Here is a 26831-nt window from a genome sequence, read left to right as displayed (position 1 = left end):
GTGACTAGCCCAATGCTCTAAGTCTACAGATAGTATTAACATTAGAATTAAAAATTCTTTCTGTCTTAATGTAGACTACCTTTTCCTTTTACCATGCCTCTTTTGCAGTTGCTTTCCAACCTTTCTTTCATCTGCCATTCTCTACCATTTCATTCTTTTTCAAAGTCTTTTTTTTAATTAAATTTATCGGGGTGATATTGTTTAGTAAAATTATATAGGTTCAAAGAGCACATTTCTCTAATACATTACCTATGTATTACATGTGTGTTCACCACCCAGTGTCAGTTCTCCTTCCATCACCATATATTTGACCCCTTTTCCCTTTTCTACCTCCCACCCTCCTCCCTTACCCTCTGATAACCACTAAACTGTTATCTGTGTCTATGAGTTTTTGTTTCTTTGTCTTGTTCCTTTGTTGCTTTCAGTTTTATATCCCACATATGAGTAAAATCATATAGTTCTTGACTTTTTCTGTTGGTTTATTTCACTTAGCATGAGAATCTCAAGATCCATCTATGTTATCGCAAATGGCAGTATTTTATCTTTTCTTATGGCCAAGTAATGTTCCATCGTATATATGTACCACATCTTTATCCAGTGGTCTATCAAAGGACACTTTGGTTATTTCCATGTCATATCCACTGTGAATAATGTTGCAATAAACAAATGGGGTACATATATCTTTATGGATAAATGTTTTCAGATTTTTTGAGTGGATACTCAAAAGAGGGATTGTTCAGTTGCATGGTAATTTTATTCTTAATTTTTTGAGGAACCTCCATACTGTTTACCATAGTGGCTGCACCAATCTGCTTTCCCATCAACAGTGTATGAGGGTTCCTTTTCCTCCATCTCCTCTCCAGCACTTATTGTCACTTGTCTTGTTGATGATAGTCATTCTAACAGGCATAAGGAGGTATCTCATTGTGGTTTTGATTTGCATTTCCCTAATAGCTAGTGAAGTTGAGCATTTTTTCATGTGTCTGTTGGCCATTTACATATCTTCTTGGGAGAAGTATCTCTCAGGTCCTTTGCACATTTTTTAATTGGATTGTTTGGTTTTGTTGTTGTTGTTGTTGTTGTTGTTGTTGAGTTGTATGAGTTCCTTATATATTTTGGGTATTAGTCCCTTATTGGAAGCGTTGTTTGCAAATATCTTCTCCCATTCAGTTGGTTGCCTCTTTGTTTTGTTTATGGTTTCTTTTGCTGTGTAGACTTTTGAGTCTGATATAGTCCCATTCACTTATTTTTTTAATTAAAATTTATTGGGGTGACAAGTAAGTTACATAGATTTCAGGTGTACAATTCTGTAATACATCATCTATATATCTATATATCACATTGTGTGTTCACCACCCACAGTCAATTCTTTTTCCTTCACCATATATTTGATCCCCTTTACCCTCATCTACTACTCCCCTCCCGCCTTACCCACTGGTAACCACTACACTATGCCCATTCACTTATTTTTGCTTTTACTTCCCTTGCCTTTGAGATCAAATTCATAAAATCCTCTTTGAACCCAAGGTCCATAAGTTTAGTACCTATGCTTTCTTCTATGCAATCTATTGTTTCAGGTCTTATGTTTAGATCTTTGATCCATTTTGAATTAATTTTGATATATGATGACAAACAGCAGTCTAGTTTCATTCTTTCACACATGGCTTCCAATTCTCCCAGCATTATTTATTGAAGAGGCTGTCTTTTCTTCATTGTATGTTTTTGGCTTCTTTGTTGAAAATTGTCTGCCCATGTATATGTGGGTTTATTTCTGGGATCGCAGTTCTATTCCATTGGTCTGTGTGTCTGTTTTTCTGCCAATACCATGCTGTTTTGATTATTGTTGCTTTGTAGTCTAAATTGAAATCAGGGAGTCTAATACCTCCAGCCTCGTTGATTTTTGGTTTGTTTTGTTTTTTTCCTTAGGTTGCATTGGCTATTTGTGATCTTTTGTGATTCCATACAAATCTGATTTCCATTTCATTTTAATCTATCCATAATAATAAACTCAGCTAAGATAATGGGAACTATGAATAAGAATAATAAGAATGTTAATGTTAAGTCTTAGTATATTCCTGGCACTAATCTAAACATTCTCCATGTGTTAGCACATTTAATTTAATCCATCAAACAACTCAAAATGATGTGTGTGTGTGTGTGTGTGTGTGTGTGTATATATAATTTATCTTATTTTGAAGTTGAAGAAATTGAGGCATAGAATAATTACACAGCTTGCCCAACACCTAGTAAATACCTGAGTAGGAACTCACATTTATGAAATTGAATCTATGGTCTGCCTTCTTAATTCCCTGCTGATAGTTCCTTTGCCTGTAGTCCAAATGCCATAGGCTGGTATATAAAATTCTCAGTATTCTAGCTGAACCTTTCTTATTTTCAGCCTTTTTTCACACTGCATATCTCCACAAAACAACTCCTCCAAGAACTTTATCCTCATTAGAATACTTGCTGTCCCTTGGGTATTTTCTTGGTCCTGTGCACTCAATAATCTTACCACTTTGTGCAAAACTCTGCTGCCTAAAATCTCATTATTAATTAATACACAACATGATGAAAACCTTTCCAGATTTATAACTAATCTTCTACAGAGTAAGGACTAGACCCTGTAAATGGTATTTGCTTGTTTTTATGAATGGAGCCCTGGGGCATATCTGGTTTGAGATTATAATGTAAAATGCCTTTAAGACAATATGTAAATGAATAAGAACTGATTTAGTTCAGTGCTGATGGCTTTTTCTACCCTTAGTTATGTTGTTTTATAGGAATACTCAAGCTTTTAATCTACTCTGATATGTGTTAATGATTTAGGTATTTGAGCAGCAATATTTCCTGCATTGATCAAATGAAAGTACTTCCTCAGGTGTTGACTCATTAATATTAAGAATCTCTCAGAATTCCAAAGTATGAACGAGTGACCCCACTGATTCTATCTGAGAGTCACTACATTTAGAATGTTAAGATTGTAACTATACATGAAAAGACCTAGCTATGCTTTTGAAAGATTGAACTGTGTAAGAAAGAGGCTTCGAATCTTTGTAAAGCAAGCTGCAAACTGAAGATAATTTCCATAATTTATTTCTTTCTTCAATATTTTTAATCTTTAATGCAGAGTTCTTTCATCTAAAAATGTGCAAAATTAGACTCAAGTACACAAATAAAAAAAGAGTTTGGAAAATAATTTAACTTTTAAGTAGAAATTGAAGTTTTTCATAGACACGTTCAGTATTGAAGAATAAAGTTTCCTTGATTGAGGCAAATACTAATTAAACTATATCCAATAAGGCATTTTCTTTAAAAAATGTGAGCTTTCATTTTAATTTAAATTACAACCCTTATAATTAAGTGTTTCTATATTGTTACTCTTACCCACTTTTTTATAGGTTTGCCCAGAATTCCACTCAATTTTTGTAGTGGCCTCCTCCAATTGTTCTTTCTACAGCTAAAATCTCTTAATTCTCTTTCACCAGGAAAAATCAATTCCTCACATAATCCTTACAAGATGGACCATTTCTATGTATATTTATCATTATGTGATGTATTCTTACTACATTTTTTATTTCAAAAATTTCCTGAACTTGAAATGCAAATATTACAATACTGTGTAAAAAAATGAACATTTTATCCCATACTCATATTCTCACGACTACTCTTATTCTATATATTTACTCTACTTCTTCCAGACCTTTGCTATACACACACACACACACACACACGCATGCACACACACGAATATAAATTTATATACATTTAAGAAAAATTGTTGATTAGAAATTTAAACAACCTGAATGATTATATTTATAATTTGCAATATATCATATCTATCCTTCCTTGTCAGAATACACAATTCTACCATTTTATTTTATCATTGCCTATTATGGGTATGCTCTAATTTATTTAACCACTTCTTTATTGATAAACATTTAATTTGTTTCCAATATTTTCTTATTACAAATAATACTGCATAGAGAATCCTTGTTCTAATACAGTTACATATATCCATCATGTATAGTTGTTAAGAACTGCTTCTTAAAAATAGAAATGCAAGTAGAGGTAGATTTTTAAATTTACAAATTGCCTCTAAAACATTAACTTTAATTGATACTTCCACCAACAATATATGAGATTGTCCTTTTTCTGACATTTTTATCAACACTAGATATTATCTACTGTGGTATCTAAATGGCTAAACTGGAATATTTAAACCCACAGGAAGGGTTTTGCTACACCACAGTTCTGCAACAGTGGCACCATTCACATCGGGACCTCACCTTTGTTGCGGGGGATATCCTGTTCTATAGGGAGTTTGGCCGCATCTCTGGCTTCTACTCACCAGATGCCAGTAGCACCACCACCGCCGCCTGTATATGACAACACAAAATGCTCCCAGACACAACTAAATGTCCCATGGGCAACGATATTCCCAATTCTTTTCATTGGGAACTTGCAGTTTAGACTTGGATAGTAAATTTCTTGTACAGGAGTTCATTTGCAGCTTTCTTTAAATGGCATAAATATGTTAAAAAGAATTAAAATCATGGTTTGGACAATGTCTTTTAGATAATGCTATTGAAGCTATATTAGAAACACTACCCTTTGTAAATTTTAAATGTTATAGATGACAGCATCAACATTTCACTTACATGTTTTAATTTAAGGGTATCATATTTATTAGATGCATCTTTTAGTGACCACTGTGGTTCAAGGTACTTTAATATTCTAACCTTTTCTCCATATTATGTATTAATAAGCATTTCAGTGCCTGTAACATTTAGCTACTTTTTTTCATATTATTCTGACCTTCATGAAACAATAGGTAGCTAGAATTTTAAAAAGAAAAAGTGGAGTTAAAAAACAACTTAACATAAATAATACATTTGTAGTTTTCAATGTATTCCCATACATGGGAATTATATTCTTACTGGAAATACTTTCACAGATCATCTCCTTGGGACTCCTACTAGAAAATTTCATAAAAATTGAATAACCTCATAGAAATTAGATATCCAGAAAAAAAAAGGGGGGGGGAAGTCTCTTGGGTTTCTCAAACCTAATTAGAAATAACAGGCCAAGGTGAAGTTCATCACTGTTATTTTCTTATACATGTAGCTTTACAGTAATGAATGCTACATGATGAAAGGGAAATACTATGTTGGTAGACTAAAATAATCATTGGAATTGTTCTTCACTTTATATTTGTATAGTCTTTTAGTTTTTACAAAATCCTTGTAAATCTTGGTGATACCTCAAAAACCAGTAATACATCACAAACCAGTAATACATCAAAATAAAAATAGTAATAACATTTAGTAAGAGATATGTTTTACTAGATTTTCACTAGATTGATGAAAATCTAGTGAAATCTAGATTTTCACATATGTATTGATATATACCAGTGGGGGTTCTGCTATGTATAGCTTTTTAAAGAAGTGTACTAATTACTTGAGAAGAGCTGGTTACACTCAAGCAAATTATGTGCCCTCTTATATAGCTAACAGATAAGACCTTCAAGCTTCTACTAAGAATTTATAAAACTGTTAAACTTGGCCAAGAGCATAGTCCATGTTCTGATCATTCTTATACTTCCCATCACCCTCTGAGCATAACACAGTGTCCTTGCCCAAGCTGATCTGCAAGAAGAGTGAGCCCTTCTTTGATTCAGTCTTTATTAGCTTTTGCAGAGTTCTTGCTCTACACATCTGAAAATATTTAATCTTCCTTATAAGTATTTATCGTGTCCCTCTTTCTCCTTCAGTATTCTCTGCAAAAGACAAATTACTCATTTTGAAAGAATGGACTATCTCTGTGTCTCTGTCTTGATTTCTGTTTCTCATATGAAAATGTCGCCATGTCTAGTTTCAGGGCTTCCCAAAAAAGGAACATTTAAAATTCCTTCTGATGAAAAAAATATGCCCCCTGATGGTATCTGATCAATACAAGAGCGAAAGTTGTTCAGTATTAGAGCACAGCCTTTAGTTGTTAGGGCTTAATTCACACACTTATTTGGATAAGAGCCACCACTTTGTCTGTATTTTAAATAAGTGGAAACTAAGGCTTAGAGAGATTAAGCAATTTACTCAGGATCACCCTGCTACTGAGAGGTAGAGTCGAGCTCATGCGGTTTAAATTTAGTCTATGCGCTATTTCACTACCACATATCCTTTCATTTTCCCATGCAAATGAAATCAAAAGGTCTAGATCTTTGTTAGGTCCTTGGAAAACATGTTCCTATTTCCCAAATTCCACAAATCATTTTAAGGTGAGTTGTGAGAGACCTAACAACTGCAGATCTTCTAAAAATTATTTATGAACTTTTAATTCTTTAGTTTACTTAATAAAGATGTCAAAATAAGTTACTTCCCATCTTGTTGAAAATGAAGGAAATCTTGTCCGCTGTAAATATTTCTTTCCCATTTTGTATTGCTTTATCTAAACACTTGCCAAGAATATACAACAACTAATCAAAATATGCTACCTAAAATCCTGATTAGATCAGATTATAGACCAATATATGGAATACAGATAGTCTGGATGTTTACTGTCTTTTAATTGATATTTATCATTAAGTAATTTCCAATGCCCTAATTGCTCATATTCCTTTTTTTTTCTTCATTTTCTTTCATTGAGAAAAACTAAAAGGTGAGCTAAAATCTTTATCTATTTAAATTGACCTTAATCTTATAATTCTAATTAGCAGATTTATTTTCGTTAGGGAAAAAAGTGCTCTTTTAGATTCTTTGAAAAATCCTTATGATTTTCTTTAATTAATATTACTATACTAAAACAGGTAGTATTAAACCAAAATAAAAGTACAGGTAGTGTGAAAGGGAAAAAAACCTGGGGGAAAATAAGTATAATATTTTGAATATTTCAGAATATGTTAAACCTTTATCAACTATTAAAGCCCCAAATAAGTCTGTGATAGGAACTAAGGGGAGATATATGGAGAAATAAACCTTGCTCTCTAAAAATATATCAAGGTGACGCGTAAATAAAGCACTCTAAAACAACATACTAGTAAGTTTGAGATAATATTTTGAAAAAGCCAATCTATTTCTTCATTTCTTCACCTTGTGTTTACATCTTTCCTGACTTTACATAGCTCTTGGGAGCAAATCTAAAACCTTTAACAAAGCCTATGATAAGAGTGATATTATTTTCTTCAAAATTTAGACTTTTTGAGAGTTAAATTGGGTGATAAAAATACTTCCAACTGGTTTCATTACGCTATGGGCCTATAAAACATCTCTATTAAAAAATCTATTTTCAAGGTAATTTTTTTCTACAAGGTAAAAATTATTTTGAATAGAGCACCATGTGCCTGACAATGCCAGCGAACCCTTCTTCTATTACTCCCTGATATAAGAAGAAGGTAGCTGTTCCTAAGCACTCGTGCTTGAGCTTATTTGAATGCAAAGTGGTACTTTATGTCTGGATAGGTTGTGGAAAGAGAGGTGGATTTTACAGATTATCTTCCTTAAGTAAGCACATGGGATAGTCAGATTGGTCACTGTACATATGACTCTCAGACAGCAACCCAGGAGACATGGCAGAAGCTGGAAGTGAAGCTTACCAAACCTATCTGAGTTTATTTTAATAAGATGTAAACAAATAAAAAACTCAGGTAAGTGCTAAGCTGAACAGAACTCTGGGCAATATACATGAAAAAATACTAGCCCTGGCAGTTAGGGGAAAAGTGGACACTATCTAGGAGGCACTGCATGTTCTGGCCCCTGTCGATGGCTCAGCCTCATCTCACATGACCTACCCCTGGGCTTTTGTGTTTTAATCACATTGGCTGCTATGCAGTTTTTAATAGGTTCTATGTACCTTCCCATCTCAGCACCTCTGCACTAAAACACTCACTGTCACTTCCTTCTGGCCATCCCTTCATCCAGTTAACTCCTGTTTGTTTTTCAGATAACAATTCAGACATCACTTCCTGAGGAAAGTAGTCCCTGGCTTAACAGTCTATAATAAATCTTTTTGTTATATGCCTTCATAGAAGCCCTTTTTTGTTTTCTTTCTGAATAGTATCCTCAATTTAAAATGACATGCATGTTAGTGTGAATAACTCATTAAAAACTGATTCATATCTGTCTTCTCCAGGAGACTGTAAGCTCTATGAGAGGAAAACCTTATGGGATTTCTCTCACTATATTATCCTTAAGGGTTACCATGTACTAATCACTCAAGTAATATTGTTGGATGAATAAATAAATGATGCACCAAGCACAGTAGTCGAAAATGTCAATTTCTTTCCTGTAAAGGAAACTTAAAGAAAGAGATCATCATCACGGAAATGAAATTATTTTGAAAAGATTTACCAGAAAAGATAACATGTGAAGTATTCATTATAGTGTAACACTTTTTCTTTATTCCTTTTCTCCTTAGGAATGACTGCTATGAGTTGTGATGATAAAAAAAAAAGAATGTTTAAATTAAAAAATAATTATTACAGTAAAATATATATTTCCATAATCCCCCTCAAAATACTCCCTCTCGCTTAGAACCTACTTATTCCATTGTTCTTGCCACTTTCTGAAGCAGTTCTGGAAGTCCTCTTTCATGTCTTTAGTTGTGCTTTCATGGCTGCCTCAATGTCTTGAATCGATTCAAAACAGTTTCCTTTCATGGTCATTTTGACTTTGGGAAAGAGCCAGAAGTTGCACGGTGCCAGATCTGATAAACAAGATGGATGAGAGAACACACTGTAATATTTTTATTTGACTGAAATTGCCATATCAAAAGTGATGAGTGACATGGAGACTTTCCATTGATATCAAAACTTATGCCAAATGCTGCTGCCAAATGCCATCCAACGGAAAGGCAGGAACCTTCAATATGAGAAGTGGTGAATCAAACCTTAGTAACAATGTGTGGCAAGTTTCAGCTTGTTCTGTGCAGTCAGTCGGGTGTGAGCTATGGTTGAGAGAAAGTATGTTTTAAAGTGTGCCGTAAATCATCCTTCATCATGACAGTGCTCTGTGTCACACATCGCTTCTGGTATATGACAATTTCTGTCAAACAAAAATATTACAGTGTGTCCTCATCCACCTTATTCACCAGATCTGGCACCATGCGACTTCTGGCTCTTCCCCAAAGTCAAAATGATTCAGGAGATCGAGGCAGGCAACACAGTGCAACTGAAGACTCTCACAAAAATAGACTTCCAAAACTGCTTCAGAAAATGGCAAGAACGATGGGATAAGTGTGTTTGAAGTGGGGGTTGGGGGGGCAGGGGTATTTTGAGGGGAATTAATGGCAATGTGTCTTTTACTATAATTTTTTTATTTAAACATTCACTGTATTGTTTGATCACACCTCGTATAGCTTTCTACATTAACCTATTTATGACATTTTCACTAGGAATTTTAACATTGACATTTTATGATTAACTGAATAAAATAAGGTCCTGGACAAATAATGGCAGAAGTTTTCAAAAGCTATATGATTGGGAAAAACACCACGCCATGGTGTGATGACAAGCAGGGAAAAGAAAGGGTAGGGACACACTAGAGAGGGGCTAATGATTTTATTTATTTAACAATATCCAATCAACTTATTTAGCAATATGCAATAACAAAATACAAAAGCAATTAATAGAATGTGCTAATGACAGAAAGTAAAGGTGGTTAAGACTAAACTATATACCTTGATCACAATGTCATGTCATAGGAGTATACATATGAGTTTAAGAGACCTCAACATATGTTTACTATTGATCAAAAATCACTTGGCTAAATACACAAAGAACATTAATAAGGCATGTTCAAAAGAGGCAATAAGCTTTATAAGATAGTAACTATTATAGCAGATACCAAAAGCTCACCAAACCTGGGGAGAACAGCACTGGAAAAGTCATAAATCAAAACCTTGCCGGGTCTGTAGTTGAGAGAAACTCAGGCATCTCCCACACCACTGCTTGCTAGTTCCCAAGAATGTTGCTGCTGTTGCCATTGCCATTGTTGTTGTTGTTGTTGTTGCTGCTGCTGCTAGAAGTCAAGGTGTCTTCTGATGCTGTAAGCTGCAAGCTGCGTATAAGTTTTTAAGATGCAAACAAGTTCTCAAGAATGTTGCTGCTGTTGCCGTTGTTGTTGGGATTGTTGTTGCTGGAAGTTAGGGCACATTCTGATACTGTTAGCTGCAAGCTGCATAAAAGCTTCTAAAATGTTAACACTTTTCAAGAAGGTTATCCATGGGGAACAACAGTGGAGAGGTCGGGAACCAGCCAGACCTCACCAAGTCTGCGGCTGGAAATCAGGACATCTCTGGGTGTTGTAAGCTGCATGTTGCTGGAAGTTTCCAGAATGTTAAAATGATGAAGAATCACCAATGACAAATGAAAAAAATAATAATTACACTGCCATCTTAGGTCTGTCATATATTTTATCTAAGATGTACCTTAGAGCCAAGTTTCTTGTTCCTGCCTCCCCCTCTGGGAATGACCAGTTTCGGGGAGGGCAGTTACTGATAGGAATGTTGCCCATCCGGCCAAAGGGCCAATACTTCTGGATAAGCAACAAGGCCTGGCAATGTGCCTGTCACGTCATCCTGATATAACTTAGCTACTTCTTCATCTGCTGATGTGGGTAAAACAGACAGAACAAAGAGGGAATTTTCTCAACCCCTGATCAAGAATTCCTTTAACCCTAAGCTAACCGTCACCTCACAGCACAGACAAAAGCAACCTCATCTCATGTCTCCCCTGATTGGGAGAATGAGACCAAAGAGGAAATTTACTCAACCCTTGATCGCAGCACAGAAATCATCTCACAGACAGGAACAGATAAAAGCTAATAGACAAAAGCTCACATCAACCAATGAAGGCAAATTTTTTTAACTTAATATCTTCCCTGACAAAAAGAAACAATGGAGTCACATCAGCCAATGAAGGCAAACTTTCTACAACATCTTCCCTACACATGGGTCCTTTCTATACACTGGATTTCTAATATGTACATGAAGACAACAATGCCAACTCTATATACGCAGCTACTATTAAAACAAAAAATGGAAATTAAAAGAATAACAACATCCTTTAAAAGTCAAAAAAGAGAACTTTTTAATAATTTTAGGGACAATCTTATATCTCTTTTTGTATTTTCACCTTTTAAATTTGTGATAACTTTAGATGCGTCTTTAAATTGAATTTTACAAGTTCTATCATAGATGCTGAGTAACAGTCAAATGATTTATATAAGTTTGTATAAAATGTGTTCGTGCTTACTAACCTGTCCTCATTTTGCACAGCATGCGTATACAAGGAACATATTACCTTGCTTATATTTTAACAAAAGAGATTTTATCACTGTTTCATTATTACATTAAATCTAAGAATTGTAAATATTCTTCATGTAAAATTTTTCTCATTCACCTTTGTTCCTTTTCTAGTATCTTTCTATGGCTTATAATCATCTGCAGTTAAAACCAGCTATAAAAATAGGCCCATGAAAGTCACTTACACTTATGGAGCTCACTTTAGCATTCATGTTTATAAATTTCTAGTTCTGCCCAACTTTTGATTCTGTTTTAGAGATCAGCAAATTATTCTTTCAAACACTAAAAAAATCAGCTATTAAAATATTCCTAATAGAAACATGTTAAAAATAAGATAATTTTTAATGCCTAAGGTGATTAAATAATTTTTAATGCCTAAGGTGATTAAATATTGGAATGGGATTTTACCCATAATAAGTATTTCACTATTGCCTCAGGATATGTGGAAAGATATGAGATATAAATTTATATATATATAAATATATATGTATTTAATATATATTATATAATATATGTGTTTATATATATGTTACATATGTGTTAATATATATGTTATAATATATATTATATAATATATATACTTAATATAAATTTATATATATATATAATATAAATTAGATATATATAATTTTTTAAAAATTTTAATCAAATTAATGGTGGAATGCTCTTTTACATAGGCCAGTAAGGATACCTGGGATTTGGGTATACCATCTTTCATCCTTTTATTCATTTAAGAAATGTGTATTGAACATATTTTATATGACATACTGTTCTAGGCCTTGGGGATACATCAGTAAATAATATAGAAAAAAATATTTATCTTTATGCATCTTGGATTCTAGACCAGGAGTCATCAATGGCCATAACCTATTTTTGTAAATGAAGTTTTATTGCAATACAGTCACATTCATTTGTTTGCAAATTGTCAAAGGCTGGTTTAATGGTAGGTAGGGCAGAGTTGAATAGTTGTAATAGAGATCATGTGGTCCTCAAAAACCTAAACTATTTAATATCTGGCCCTTTACAGAAAAAATTTGCTACCCCCTGTTCTATACTAGAGTGATGTAAGAAAAGATAAGTTCCGCCTCCCATAAAATATCCCAGAATATGTTGGATGCATTAAAAATATTTCTTATATTTAAGCATGTGGTAATTTTATCTATGGATTGCCTTTTCAAATATAGCTACTCATTCCTTTTCTGTAAAATTTTTGAAGACAGCCAGATTTTTTAACCTGGAATTTTTAGTTCTACCCTAGTGGAGTTTCAACAACAATAAGAAAAAGGTTACATAAATTATAAATGCTTGAGTTATTATTGAATTCTATCTCCTTACGGATTCATATTGCTGACATTATTTTAGAGGAAAGTCCTGAAAGTAGAAAAATATATTTTTTTCTATTGAGAACATGTTACACAAAACAAAGACTTACAGATATAAGTTCTGATGTTTTTAGGTGCTGTTTACAGGTCCAATGAGACTATAACACAAAATATGCTTATCAACTATTGAATAAATATATGTTAGATTCATTGTTGGATACTTCAATATTCAAGACAATTTGGAAGAACATTTTTTTCATATGAACATAATAACCATTGGTGGTGATAATTTATGTGTGTTGAGATTTTATATATTGAGCACTATTCTAAATGCTTTACATTAATTATATAATTTAATATATACGACAACCCTATAAGTACTAATATTATCCATATTTTAAAGACAAAGGAAGTGAGATACAAGGAATTAAATAAATTGCCCAGTAAGTAAGTGTCAGAGCTGGAATTTGCATCCATGAAGTGTGGCTCCAGAGTCCATTTATTTTCTTTATTTTGAAGATGCTTCTGCTGCTTTTTTGAAACTGTCAAAGCAAAGCATATAAGGCAATGATCTCAGAACTCTTTTGACCAAAGAGCCCATCAGTAAAATATATGTACCTCAAAAAACATAGGTTTTCATCTTGAAAAATTTTATACATCTACTAGTTTCCTAATGTTTTATGTACATTACATGTTACATATACAATGTGTATTATAAAATATACTTGAAAACATATTTTAAAAGATTAAAGGTGAAAAACAATATTTAAATGTATTTAATATGATCCTCACTAAAATATTTGTGTTTCATTTTTTAATGAAATATTGATTATGCTTTTAATACAGCTATCCAAATGTATAGATCTAAATTCAGTTTATTTTAATTCTTGGTTTGAATGTCTATCAGAGCTGAAACTTCACAAAGATACATTAAATCTGTACTTTAGTATGACTATGTAGTGAATATGCCACCCTAACTACTCTGTTCTAATACTTATTTCTTCAAATCTTTACTATTGTTTTCTAATTGTAGTTCACAATAATATTACTGGAAAACTGTGTATTTAAATTTATACAGGGAATGCCTTTAAGTTTGTACCATATTATTTTTCATGTATTATTTCAGTTAATTTACTTCATCATAAACAGCAGAGTTTTCTTCAATGGTTTGTGACTTTTTAAAACTCTCACTATAAAGTAGAAAACGTTAGAAGAAACATCTAAACATGTATGATAGACTTTAGAAAAATTATGTTTATTTTGACTATGCATGACTTAAAATATGATTGAAAACTGTAGACTAAATGTAGAAAAACTGTAAACTAAATGCATACCTCAAATAGTCCCCTTAATAATTTGAATTTTTAAATAATATTTTATTAAATCTGATTAGATCTTCCTGGATTTTAACCTGGCTGACTTACATATACTTGCAACTTGGCTGGCAAATAATTCACTCTGAGAGTAGGGAAAATGTCAGTTCTGTCTTTTTACCATTTGTATATTCTTTATCAGTGTCAATTTTAAACCACAGTGCACTTGGAAGTGTCTTGGGTCTTTTTTTTTTCATTTTATTAGAGTTATTTTAATGAAACTACATAATGTGATCTGAAATCCACCTAACAGGCACACATACAATATATTGCAGTGACTGAGATAACAAAAGGGGTAAACCTCTCTACTTTTAGGAATAATCACTCATCTCTCCAAATGGCTTGTATCTTACATGTGATTCTATTCGACATGTTAAAAGCTAGGGAACCAGGATTATCTGTATTTTAAGTAGTAAACCTTAATATTTTCCTTAGGAAAATATCAGTGAGAATTCTAATATATTTTTCCTGTGCCCCAGTGTATTATTTTGTCATTGCACTTTGGAGGCCACTAACATGAACCAGTAACCACATTCAAACTCTCAGCTCTGTTGTTCAAGACCACAAGAACTACCACTTTCTTATATCCTTTGACCACAGATAACAGTGAGGACAGATAGCTCCACTGGGGATAAATGACATAACACACTAAATCCTGTTCAGTGTTAACAAGGCCTTCCACTGGTATCTGAAGTTCAGGGAACACTAATGCTAAATAGTGAACCATATCACTACTCATTAATATTCTACTCTTCTACTCTGAACCATTTTTAAAATGCAATAACGATTAGCATTAATATCAATAAATGTCTAAATTACTAAAATTTTAGATATCAATTTAACTTCTCTTTACAGGTGTTTCATCTGTAGTTTGATAGTCTTGTAAAGTTCTTAGGACCATAAACTCTAGAACCTGTCTCCTAGGTATGAATCCTACTTAGCTCAGCTACTTCCTAACTGTGTCACCGTGGGCGAGTCATATGACCTCTCTATGCCTCTATTGCCATAAATGTAATGATAATGATAATTATAATATTAAGAACAAGAATATAAACCCCATAAAGTTAGCATGAGGGTTAATTGAATTAATAAATAGAAAAGACTTGGAATAGTGTATGGCACACAGAAAATACTCAATAAATATTATTTTTTGTCATTGACTTGAGTCTCAATATTACAGTAGTTATTCAGTACATGAAAAAATGCATTTTATTCCAGAACAACAATTCATCCAGTTGTATAACACAGCAGTCAATGCCTGGGTGGAGAGCATTGCTGTTTTCTAAAGTGTAAACCATAAGAGATTAGTGAAGTATCATAAAAACTGTTAATATCCCAGGGTAATCTATAAAGACTATCTCCTCTTATGATTTGTAGAACCTACTTAAATATTTTATTATATGTTATTATATTTTCAGATTGTTTAGATGTTTCAATATGTTTCATATTACTCTTTGTGTATTTTTTTCATATAATTGTGTTTCTCTTTCATTTCATACACTTCCATTTCTCTGTAGTCTGCTCCCTCCTAAGCGGTGTGTTAATAATCTCAGTAGAGGAGTATCTCTCTCTTACCATGTTTCCCCGAAAATAAGACTTAAATGGACCATCAGCTCTAATGCGTCTTCTGGAGCAAAAATTTATATACGACCCGGTCTTATTTTATTATAAGACCGGGTAATATAATATAATACCGGGTCTTATATTAATTTTTGCTCCAAAATATCTGTTAGAACTGATGGTCCAGCTAGGTCTTATTTTCGGGGAAACACGGTAGTTCTGTAGATATATCCAAGGATGCTAAATCCTGAGCCCAGGGAATGTTAGACAGGTTGAGACTTGTGAAATGAGGAGAGAAATGCTTCCTAGCACTGTCATGTAACATATGTAGGGGGAAAAGTTATTCTACTCCAGAATTCTGACAGTAGGCCAACACTGTAGCATTATCATTTCTGTCAGTTTTCACTAAATTGATATTAATACAATTTCATAGCTAAGCTTTGAAAATTTAATTTCTAATTATTATTTTATTACCAAAAGTTTTTTAGCAAGTGCCTTCCTGGCACAGCTTCAGCAGGCACACACGAGGCAGCCAAAGTTGAGGAGTTCTGCCAAGCCTGGGTGTATTCTTTACTCAAACCTTTTAATAGGTACTTTCATCTGCTATATACTTTTAGGACATTTTATCAGGCTTAACACATACACACATATTCAGATTCCAAACAGTTCCAGCATCTGAAAATGTACCCCGTCTTCCTTTGAGATCTCTTTTCAAATAGTTATAGACCAGCCTGGGTGGAAAGGGTGATGTCCTTGGGGATTTCTACTAAGAAGCCAGTGTCCTCAGATTATAAGAAGGATCAGATGTGAAAATAATTTGAAAGCTATTAAGTTAACAGTTGCCATACAAAATACAGCATGCCCAGTGAACTTGAATTTCAGATAAACAATTTTTGAAGTATAAGTATGTCCCAAATATTGCATGGGACATAGTTATACTAAAAAAAAATTATTTGTTGTATATCTGAAATTCAAATTTAACTGACATCCTGTATTTTTATTTACTAATCTGACAACCCTATGAGAAGGACCTATAAAGATAGTTATTATAGAGAAGAAAATGTGACAGGTACTCGAAAGTATTATACAAACTTCATTTATGACTACCTGAAAACAAAGTCATATACTAGTTATAATTTTTCTTGATCTTTTTATTTTAAGAAACATAGACGCAGAATCTACAAATGATAAAGAAGTTTTTTATATAATTGACTGTTCACCAGATATCTAGAAAATCAATAATAAATATGAATTATTGATAAATTAGTATTTATTTTAAACTGGATTTTAAATTTTTATTTAAAATAGGAAACACTATAATTATAGAGTATATAATTCCTTTTGCCATATTCACAGATTCAAGACATTAAGCTGTGGACATTTTTTGGAGGAGTGACATTATTTGACTCACCACATACTGCTATGCTATGGGATTAGCATGATAACTAAGGCATTTAAAGGGTGATTCTAATTGGGAAATAATCAAAAAAGAAAAAATAAAATCACACGGAAGACAAAATTCTAACTATTTGATTCCAATCTACCTAGCAGACAATTTTTAAAAAATTAATACATCATACTTTCCATTTTACAGCTTAGATTAAAAATCACTTAGCTATCTCTGCAGGGGTCTAGGGAATAAGAATGAGTTGATTTTTTTTATGGCCTCTCTGTAGGCCAGTAGAAACCCACCCTTTATCCATGGCAGAAGCGGATGTGTCCTAGGCTAGTTAATTTAAAGGTAATAAAACTATTTGAAAGGACATAATAGTTGTGATCATGACATATTCTTAAATGAACCAGTTTCTGTTTGATATATATGAAAAATTAAAGTCAGGTCTAAAAGTGCTATAAGAGAAATTTTCTCATTCTTTTTGCTGAGATCTGACATCAGCATATAAATGGCTTCATCAATTATTGAGGAAAAGACTAAGAAAGGAAAAATGACTGATTGGGATGCTTCATTTTGAAGTCTGAATGTGAAGCCCTTGGGTTGAATGTACCTGTAGGTCTGAATCTTTCAGAATTAGCTCCCGCTCTTTCACCAGCTCCTCTATTTAAATTTCTTGTTTAAAAAAAGTAAGACTTAAAAAATTTTATCACACTCTGTCAAACATCAGAACATGTGTGCCAAACTTTGAAGTAACTGCATATATCAATGAAGTTAAGAAACAGATCTCTGTATAAATATCCCTTAAGATGAAGCAAGGGGAATTATTTTAAATTTAAAATATTTTTCTCTCAAGGGTTAAGTTTTCATGACTTTGAATGATTATTTTTCTTCACAGCTATTTTCACTCTCTTTTGTATTCTAGAGTACAGCGATGAATTTCACAGTTCTTATGTTTGCCATCTAATGTCCTTGCCTTGTTTGTTCCTAAAAAAGTATTATGGACTCCTACTTGACAAGCTAAAACTGTTTCGATTTTTTTAAACTGAGACAAAAATGACCATGAATGACTTTGTTCATTTGTAAGTCATTAATCCCTGTGTGTTTGTGGCACTAACATTTAGAGCTAAATAATAGGGGAAAAACAGCTAACAAAACCAGCATATATAGGTGAACACTAATGAACAAATGTGTGAATGATTTTAAAGGCACCATTTTCCTAAGGTTAATATTAATGCTTTCTTATATTGAAAAAAATTACTCACATACTCAAGTCAGTTATCATTGATGTAACCATTGCCTGTAAGCACAGTGCAAATAATATATTTCCAACTATTTGACCTAAAATACAAATACTTTTCTCCCTATCCTCAAAGTCATTACTTCTGAAATAATTGTGAACTATTACTTATTATCAGAAATACTTTTTAATTCTATATAATTTTGTTTGAACTTCTGCTTTTATCTCCTCTCAGACTGTTCATACTTATTTCATAAAACTTCCTTCTCAAAAGATACTTTTCCATACCAAATAAAATGCAGAATTTCAATTTAATTGCCACCTCTAAGTAAATAAATTCATGTGCATTTAGGATATGTTGATTCTTTGTGGTTTTTTATTCTGTTAGAAAGGGGATTAAAACTATCTTGGATATTCATGAGTAAGAAAGAATGCAGTCAGTGTAAAAGGAGCAAATGTAGGCTTTTCCAGTTATTCCAAATTTGAGGAATATTGTAACATGATGTTGGATTTAGCTCTGAGTTTAATTAAAGAAAAATTATTCTGACACTTGTTAAAATGGTAAGAAAGACTTTGTTCAGGACTACTTGTGATAGGTGTCAAGACTATCGCAATAGGGGAGAGAGATTTGGTCCAACTCTGAATGCAAAAAGATATCTGGGGATTATAGCCAAGGAACAGGTTGTATGTTGGGGGTGTGGGTGAAGGGGTTGGTAGATGGAAATTTACTAAGAGGTGACATCAAGGTTAAGGAGAATTCTTACTTAAACAATATTCTTGCTGAAAGGCAAACCACCATGATCAGATATCAAGGCTGGGGAATGAGGAATCAACTGTCAACAGTGGGAGGATCCCCTCTTAGGATGACTTAGCAGGATTCTTACTAAAACTGGAGTCCGCAAGGATAGACATGGAAGCCTAAGGTCAAAGCCTAGATGAGAAGAGGGATCAGAGGAACCTGACTAAACTTTGGTCAAAGAGAGTCTGGCAGTTTTCTAGTGACAAACACAAAGGATAAACATGTTGCCCTACAGAATACACGCTGTCCAACATGGTAAAGAAAACCATCATTTCCTACATTTCCATAGAATTGATTTCAGGTCTAATTTATCATTTGGGTTTCAGATAAAAGTACACTGGTAGGCAGTCTGTAGATAAGCAGCATTTAAGAAGAGATGGTGAGGGAATGAACTATAGGACTATCTGAGGGCCCAGAAAGTACAAACGCTCAAAGGCCTGCTTGGTGTGCTGGAGGAAGGACAGAGAACCCAGTGTGAGTGGAGTGAAGTGATCAGAGAATGAAGTTAAGACTTCAGGGAAGAGGTATACCATTTCAAACCTTAGAGGCCATTATGAGATCTTCAGGTTTAACTCTGAGATGGGAAAGCCACTGGAGAGCTCTGAATAGAGAACTGGTCTGTCTTAACATTTTACAGGGATAAATCTGACTATGTAATGAGAAGAGGTTGTTGGAAGACAAGGCTGGAAGAGAGGAGACCAATTAGGAGGCTTGTACAATAGCCCAGGAGAGGCACAATGGTGGTCTCTTTCAGAATAGGAGCTGGGAAAACAGTGAGTGGTGGTTGTATTCTGAATATGTTTTGAAGGGAGAGGTGAAGGGTTTGCTGATAAATAAGCCTGATCTACTAGAAGGATGAGATACATCTCCTCCCAGCCCCCAAAAGTGGGGAAGATTACAGCAAAAATTGGTTCTTTGAGGAAAGAATAGCAGTTTGGTTTTTGATGTTTTTAACACAGGATGCCTATTAGCTTTCCAAGTGGATAGGTCAGATAGGACCTACGGATAGCATTTTGAGCCATTGGATCTGATCACCTGGAAAATGAGTGTACATACCATGTTTCCCTGAAAATAAGACCTACCCGGACCATCCAATCTAATGCGTCTTTTGGAGAAAAAATATAAGACCTGGTCTTATTTTACTATGAGACCCGGTCTTTAATATAATATAATATAATAAATATAATATAATATATAATACCAGGTCTTATATTAATTTTTGCTCCAAAAGATGCATTAGAGCTGATGGTCCAGCTAGGTCTTATTTTTGGGGAAACATGGTAGGTAGATCTAATGATGAAGATCTGGAGTGATCACTTATATTCTCTAGGTTGCCCTTCTTTGGTTCTACCAGTCATTCAAGATTGGCTTACAAACCATACATTAGGGTATCATCCTCTGTTCTTTTACTTTACTGTGCAAATTGCATGGCACTTATTGAATAGTGTTATACTTTCCTGTTGACTGGTCATCTTCTCCATTACACTGTAAGTTCCTTGAGGAAAAGACTTATAGGATATAAGTAATTCCTGAGTGAAAGAATAAATAAAAACCTTTGCATTTAGGATAAAATCTAAGTACTTTTATCTCTACCTCAGCCACCCTGCATCATGCTACTCTTTCCTTTGTTTACTGTACCCCAGCCACTGTTAATTCCTTAAAGGCATACCACATTCTCAACTCCCTCAAGCCTCATGGCCTTTTCTACAATGTTTTTTCCTTCATAGAATGCCTTTCTCCCCTCATTCTTGATCTGCTAATATTTACAATGCATCAGGTTCTGGTTTAAATGCTAAATTTTAGGAGAGATATTTCCCAAACCTTCATTCTAATTCATACACATTTTTTCTCTCCTAATAGTTTAGATTTGTAACTTCATGGCCTATATCACAGTTTGTAGATTTATACCTATTTGGTTGAAAATTCGTTTACCATCTATTTTCTTAATAAGTTTATGAGAATCAAGGACAATGTATGTTTTGTTCATTAATATGTACCAGGCCACACCACTATACCTGACACTTAATAGACCCTTTATAAAACATTTAGAATAAGTGCAAATGAAAAGGTCCATATATTTGTATTATTATCCATGAATGTAAATATCACAATCAATGTATTTGTGATTGTTTTCACTACCATAACACCTTTTGATAAAAGTATTTTAATCTGTTCTCCCTTACAATTGGGAAAATATGAGTTAATGGTGTAAGAATTAGTCTCCTACTTGTCCAGCAGCACATGGTTTTTATAACTATGTAAACACTTTCCCTTTTGTAAAGAAAAGAAATGTACTTTCCAGAACTGGATCACCCCTAGGAAATGTTCCATTTCTATTCTTCACTATTTAAGCGTACGATGTAGAAGAGCATATCCAAAATATATTTGAGAAACCAAAGCAGTATGAGCAACTATTTTTCAAATCTGTATTATCAAAAGCAGAAGTCTGAGAAAGGTTATTTAATAAATATTATAAATTACTTATGTGGAAAAATTATGTATTAGAGAACATTTATCATTTGAACTTCTTTTATCTCATAACTCTTTCTTTGTTGAGACAACAAGTTCAATATAAACACCTCATAAAAATTCTTTGAAGATTTTAAAACCAATAGTGCTTTGAATATATTATTTATACTAACCAAATGTTAATACTTTTTATTATTTAAAAATATGGATTATTTTTATAAAATTAAATACAATACTGTTTCCAAATTTATTTAAAGAAGCTATAGTTATAGAAACCAAGAAAATACTATGCATCACTTTTTCAAAAGCTGTAAAGACTATTTATAAAATTAAGTATTAAATTATTATTTCAGTTAGTTATATGAGCACATAGTAAAGTGAAACTGTTAAAAAATTTAATTTAAATATACTTTATCTCCTCCTTGCAATTGCTGGTCTTTTCTTTGTATGGAAGCTTAATGTAATTAGAATTAATTAATCATATCATTAGAATTAATAAACATTTGGAAGCAGGAAGAAGGAACTAGATCCTTATTCCTCTAAGTTTTTACTCTCAAGAACCTCTCCATGGAGAAGTGACAACATGAAATTATCTCACCCATTGTTGCATACTGCTTTTTATAATAAAAAAGCATTAAGCTTCATTTTGAGAAACTATGAAAGTCCTTACAATATATTATAGAAGAAAAAACAGAATTTTTCCAAGCTTTAGAAATACTAATGTAAGAATTAGCTGAAAATTGAAGTATTGCACTTTGCTAAAGTTATTATAAAATGGCTTTTGAAATATGTTTGGATTAATATATTCAATAAAGGAGTAATCTACAAATTATTTTATAATATTTAATGTTTTACATTACTGGTATGCTCATATTAAAATAGATATTCACTTAAAATATACTCCTCAATTAGTCTTCTGACACTGCAAATATGATTTACAGGTTTTCAAAAATATAAGTAAAGAAAAGAAGATGAAACTTTTCATAATACAGTCACTTTAAAAGGGGTGTAAATTTGTATACTCTCTTTAGCCCATATTAGGAAATATAATAATAGAAAGACAAATGTTTATCAATAAAATGTATATACCTTCAAACAAACATTTATTTATAGATTAAAGTTAAATGAAGAGAAAGGAAATCTCAACATAAATACTAGAACAGCTAGCTAGATGAACCATACAAAAGAACTTACATTAAAACTTTTTCTAGCAATAGAAATTGAGTGTATTTTGTTGAGTTTTCTAATTTCCTTTTGATTTCTCCTTCCAGTTTAAATTTTTAAAGGGTTGACAGAATTATCACTAATACTTCTCCTCAAAGAAACAATACACAATTTAATGAACAAAAATTTGATTTCTCAACTGTTTATAAAGTTTTTCAAACCAAGATTTATCTTAATATGTATATTCATTACAGTACTGGCAGCATAATATCTGAAGAAATGTCTAGAACAGGTTCCTTAATACAATGTGGCAAATTGTACTACCAGTTTTCAGTGATATTATAAAGATCAACCACAGATTTGTTTGCCAAAGTTTACCAGAAGGTTTGTACCTTGTAATAGATATAAACATACCATGATTTTCTGGTTTTTATTTATTTGAAATATTTTCTACTGATTTCCTTTATATGCATCTAATTTACTATGAAAAATATCTCTTCTTTGAAATTATTTTCTCAGGTGAATCTCTTGGCTTTTGGAGTTATCATATACAAAGTTTTTCGTCACACTGCAGGGTTGAAACCAGAAGTCAGTTGCTATGAGAACATAAGGTAATTGTTTCTTTAAATCTACTTTCTTTAGTGATTAAAAGCCTTAGTAACTTAAAGTACAAATAAGTTTTGGAAGGACAATTTTTAAAATGATTTTTCACCCTTTCTTCTTCCATCTTTAAAGTACTTATTGTTAAATAACATTTAATGCGCTTAATAAGCCTGTAATCACTACAGATCAAATGGTAACCAAAACAATCCTTTTATATATACTCCCCTGTGAAAGAAAAGATGATGACTATTTTAAGCAAAAGTAGGCTTTAGTGATTCTCTTTCGCAAAACATTTCTCAAAGCTTTATAACTATGTTTCTTTCTTGTGTTTCCTAGTTTGCATGCTGCCATGATTTTCCCTTCAACCCCCCTCTATTTAAACTGATTTATTGAAACTGTGAAAATAGTTTGTTCAAGAAAATCTGAAGTATACTATAGGGACCATCAGACACAACTTATGTTTGGGTTGCTTGAGAACACTCCTGTAGTTTCAATACCTTGCACAAGATTTATAGGTAGGATTTAGCAAGTGTTTGATTGATTACTTTTCTTTATTCCTTACCATTCATAGTTTCACGTAGGGTGCTGGTTTTAATAAAGTTAAAAATGACTCATTTTCTGAGGTACACTGCTAAAACATCTTCTGCAGTAAAGAATGCTTAGACTAAGGATAAATGAGAAAATAATCATGAGATGCCTCATTTTTAACAGTGTCCTCAGTGAGCAGGACTAAATATTTTTTTACTCAAAGTCATAGGCAATAAGCTGAAAATATGTAAAAGTGAGTATGCATATGTATTATTTTTAAGATATCAGTATTCTGACATGAATTTATTTTGAGGTAATGGTATTGTAAAAGCTTTTTAAAAATCTAATTTTATATCTTACACTTTCTTCTCTACTAAACCTGAAAGGAAAATAGAAGTTTCCTTTGATGTCATGCACATGTGTGACCCCAGACTACATGGTATACTTTTCAAGGTTTCTTAAAGAAAATATTGCCAAACAGATATATGTCTTACCTTTGGGAATTACTGCAACATTAGATTTGAAATCAAAGCATACACACTGCAGTTCACCAGATAAAAATATTTGAAGATTAAGGAAATTCCTTGAAAAATGCTATATTTTAATAATACTGTCGTGATTTGGGAGGCACATCCTGCCACAGTGTTGTAGCATACCCTAAAGGCTGTCCCATGTAACTGTCGCACAGTTTGTCAGCTTCAAAATTGTTACTGGTCTTTCCAAAAAGTTGTTTATACCAAAAACTCATTTCCCACGTAATCTGAGGAATTTGTGGATGTGCTGAGTATATGTTACTGTCTTAATTTGAACATTTCAAATATGTTCTAGGTCTTGTGCCAGAGGAGCCCTTGCTCTCCTATTCCTTCTTGGCACCACCTGGATCTTTGGGGTTCTCCATGTTGTACATGCATCAGTGGTGACAGCTTACCTCTTCACCATCAGCAATGCCTTCCAGGGGATGTTCATTTTTTTATTCCTGTGTGTTTTATCTAGAAAGGTAAGCATTTGCTATTTTGGTCAACTCTATAGTATACTCATGTACCATAGGCTACCAAAGTGATAAAAATTCTTATTATCATAGATTCATGATTTGTGCCTTAATTGTCTTTATGCAGTACATTTTAGTATCAAAAAAGTCAGAACATCTAGCTAGGTTTAGGAAAATATACTTTTACAAAACTTGCCATTAAGAATATAAACATACCTTATATTCACTTGAACATATTCTCACAGGTAATCAGAAATCATTAATAATTTAGAAAAACAAATATAAAAATTGAATATGATTTGAAAATAATTTGATGTGATTGATGCAATTATGTTGAACATTTCTCTTCCTTTCTCTTTTTCCTTTTTTTTAGATCCAAGAAGAATATTATAGATTGTTCAAAAATGTCCCTTGTTGTTTTGGATGTTTAAGGTAAACAGAGGGAACTATGGATAATTATTGCTACACAAAACTAAAAAAGCCAAGCTGTGGATGGCCAATGTATAAAAATGACTCAAACAAATTATCCAACTGTCAATTACCAGATAATCAAATATTTTAAATCAGTTTTTTTGTTTACAGTGTAGGAACTGTATATAAGAGATATTGTGTACCGTATAACTATAGTATGCTTCCCTATATGACTAAGTTAGCTATGTCAAAAATAGTGTTGCAAATATTTGGAAAGTAATTGGTTTCTTGAGAGCGATATCACTGTGCCCAAGGAAAAATTTTTCTAACACTAGAAATATATGAATGTCCTGAAGGAAACCACTGGCTTGATTTTTTTGACTTATGTTGCCTTTGAAACTAGTCTCCTATCACCTTGGTAATGAGCTCTGTTACAGAAAGTGGAACATAAGAGAATGAAAGGGCAGAATATAAAACAGTAAAAAGGGAATGGCTATTATAACAATGGGATGTATTTTGAGTAAACTCGTTTTTTTGGTAAACTAGATGAAAAATTATTGAGATAAAATAAAGAATTGAATAAACACATATTACCATTTTGTGAATTGTTCTAAACATAAATTTCTACTATAATAACTTGGACTTGTATTTCTACTATAATAAAATGGAACTCCATTTTCTTTTCTAATATTCTAAAAACCACAAACTTTACAAAAGAAAAAAAACATACATTTCTGTTCTGTTTTAGGTTAATATTAGAATAAGGTATATGCTATTTCTGTACTTATTTCACAGATTTTGATTTCAAGAGCTTAATCAGTAATACATAAATGTGTCAAAATATAATATTGTCCATGCTTGTAAATGTTCACGCCTGTAAATAAAGCTGAAATATTCTATTCTGTAACCTTTCAGTGTGGTCAAAAATATTGTATCTCATTAGACTAGTATATTTGAGTTCTTTATGTTTTTAATTTTAGAAGTATTATAGTTCACATCGCAGTATTCCCATTTAACTTACTATTTTGAAAAGGGCATTGTAAATATAAAAGTATTCATAAAGTGAATAGCTATTTTTTTTTCTGTTCAGAAAAGTACACACTTAAAAGTGTTATTTATAACAAAGAAATCACTAAGAACTCTAGAAATTTTCACAGTGGATCAATTTTATGACAGTTTTCCACTATCTACTAAAGCATATCTGCTTAAATGTATGGCTTCTATCTATCTTCAAATCTTCTCATTAAAATGTAGAAGCAGTGACTAGATTTCAAAAATATGTCATTGTTCTGCACCCTGCACCTACCTGTAAAAGTATGCCAATACACTAAACATTGTGATTTTAAATTAATTTCTTCAGCTGTTGAAATGAAGTCTGTCAAATCTTGCTCTAACAAATAAAATGTTATCTAAATGAATCCTGCTACTGCCTTGCTGAGTCATTTTGTCGAGAAAGATGAGCTACCTGCCAATACATCTTACACGTTTTTAAAGGATTTGTAATAATAACTTTTCATTATAGCTTTGATCTCTTATCTGGTAAGCCTATGACCTATTATTATTATTGTCATTATAGGAAAGTGTTCTAGGAATGTGATATTGAAAAGTAATCTGTTCAATCAATGTATACAAAATTAAGAGTGGTCGGTAGAATAATGACCCTCCAAAATGGCCACACTCTAATCTTCA

General features: G+C 32.6%; 1 protein-coding gene across 1 annotated transcript in view; it reads left to right on the top strand.

Moving 5' to 3' along the window:
- ADGRL4 (adhesion G protein-coupled receptor L4) overlaps positions 1–26560 on the top strand; it is a 104546-nt gene extending 77986 nt beyond the window's left edge. The window contains exons 14-16 of the mRNA XM_033115909.1: positions 23132–23223; positions 24572–24740; positions 25105–26560. Coding sequence (XP_032971800.1) covers positions 23132–23223; positions 24572–24740; positions 25105–25167 — 324 coding nt within the window. The 3' untranslated portion in view covers positions 25168–26560. The remainder of the gene's footprint in view (positions 1–23131; positions 23224–24571; positions 24741–25104) is intronic.
- Positions 26561–26831: the final 271 nt, after the last annotated feature.

This window comes from Rhinolophus ferrumequinum, chromosome 9 (genome assembly GCF_004115265.2).
Source record: "Rhinolophus ferrumequinum isolate MPI-CBG mRhiFer1 chromosome 9, mRhiFer1_v1.p, whole genome shotgun sequence".
NCBI classification, from domain to species: Eukaryota; Metazoa; Chordata; class Mammalia; order Chiroptera; family Rhinolophidae; genus Rhinolophus; species Rhinolophus ferrumequinum.
The sequence above is the reverse complement of the archived record's forward strand: the minus strand, read 5'-3'. Positions and strand labels throughout refer to the sequence as shown.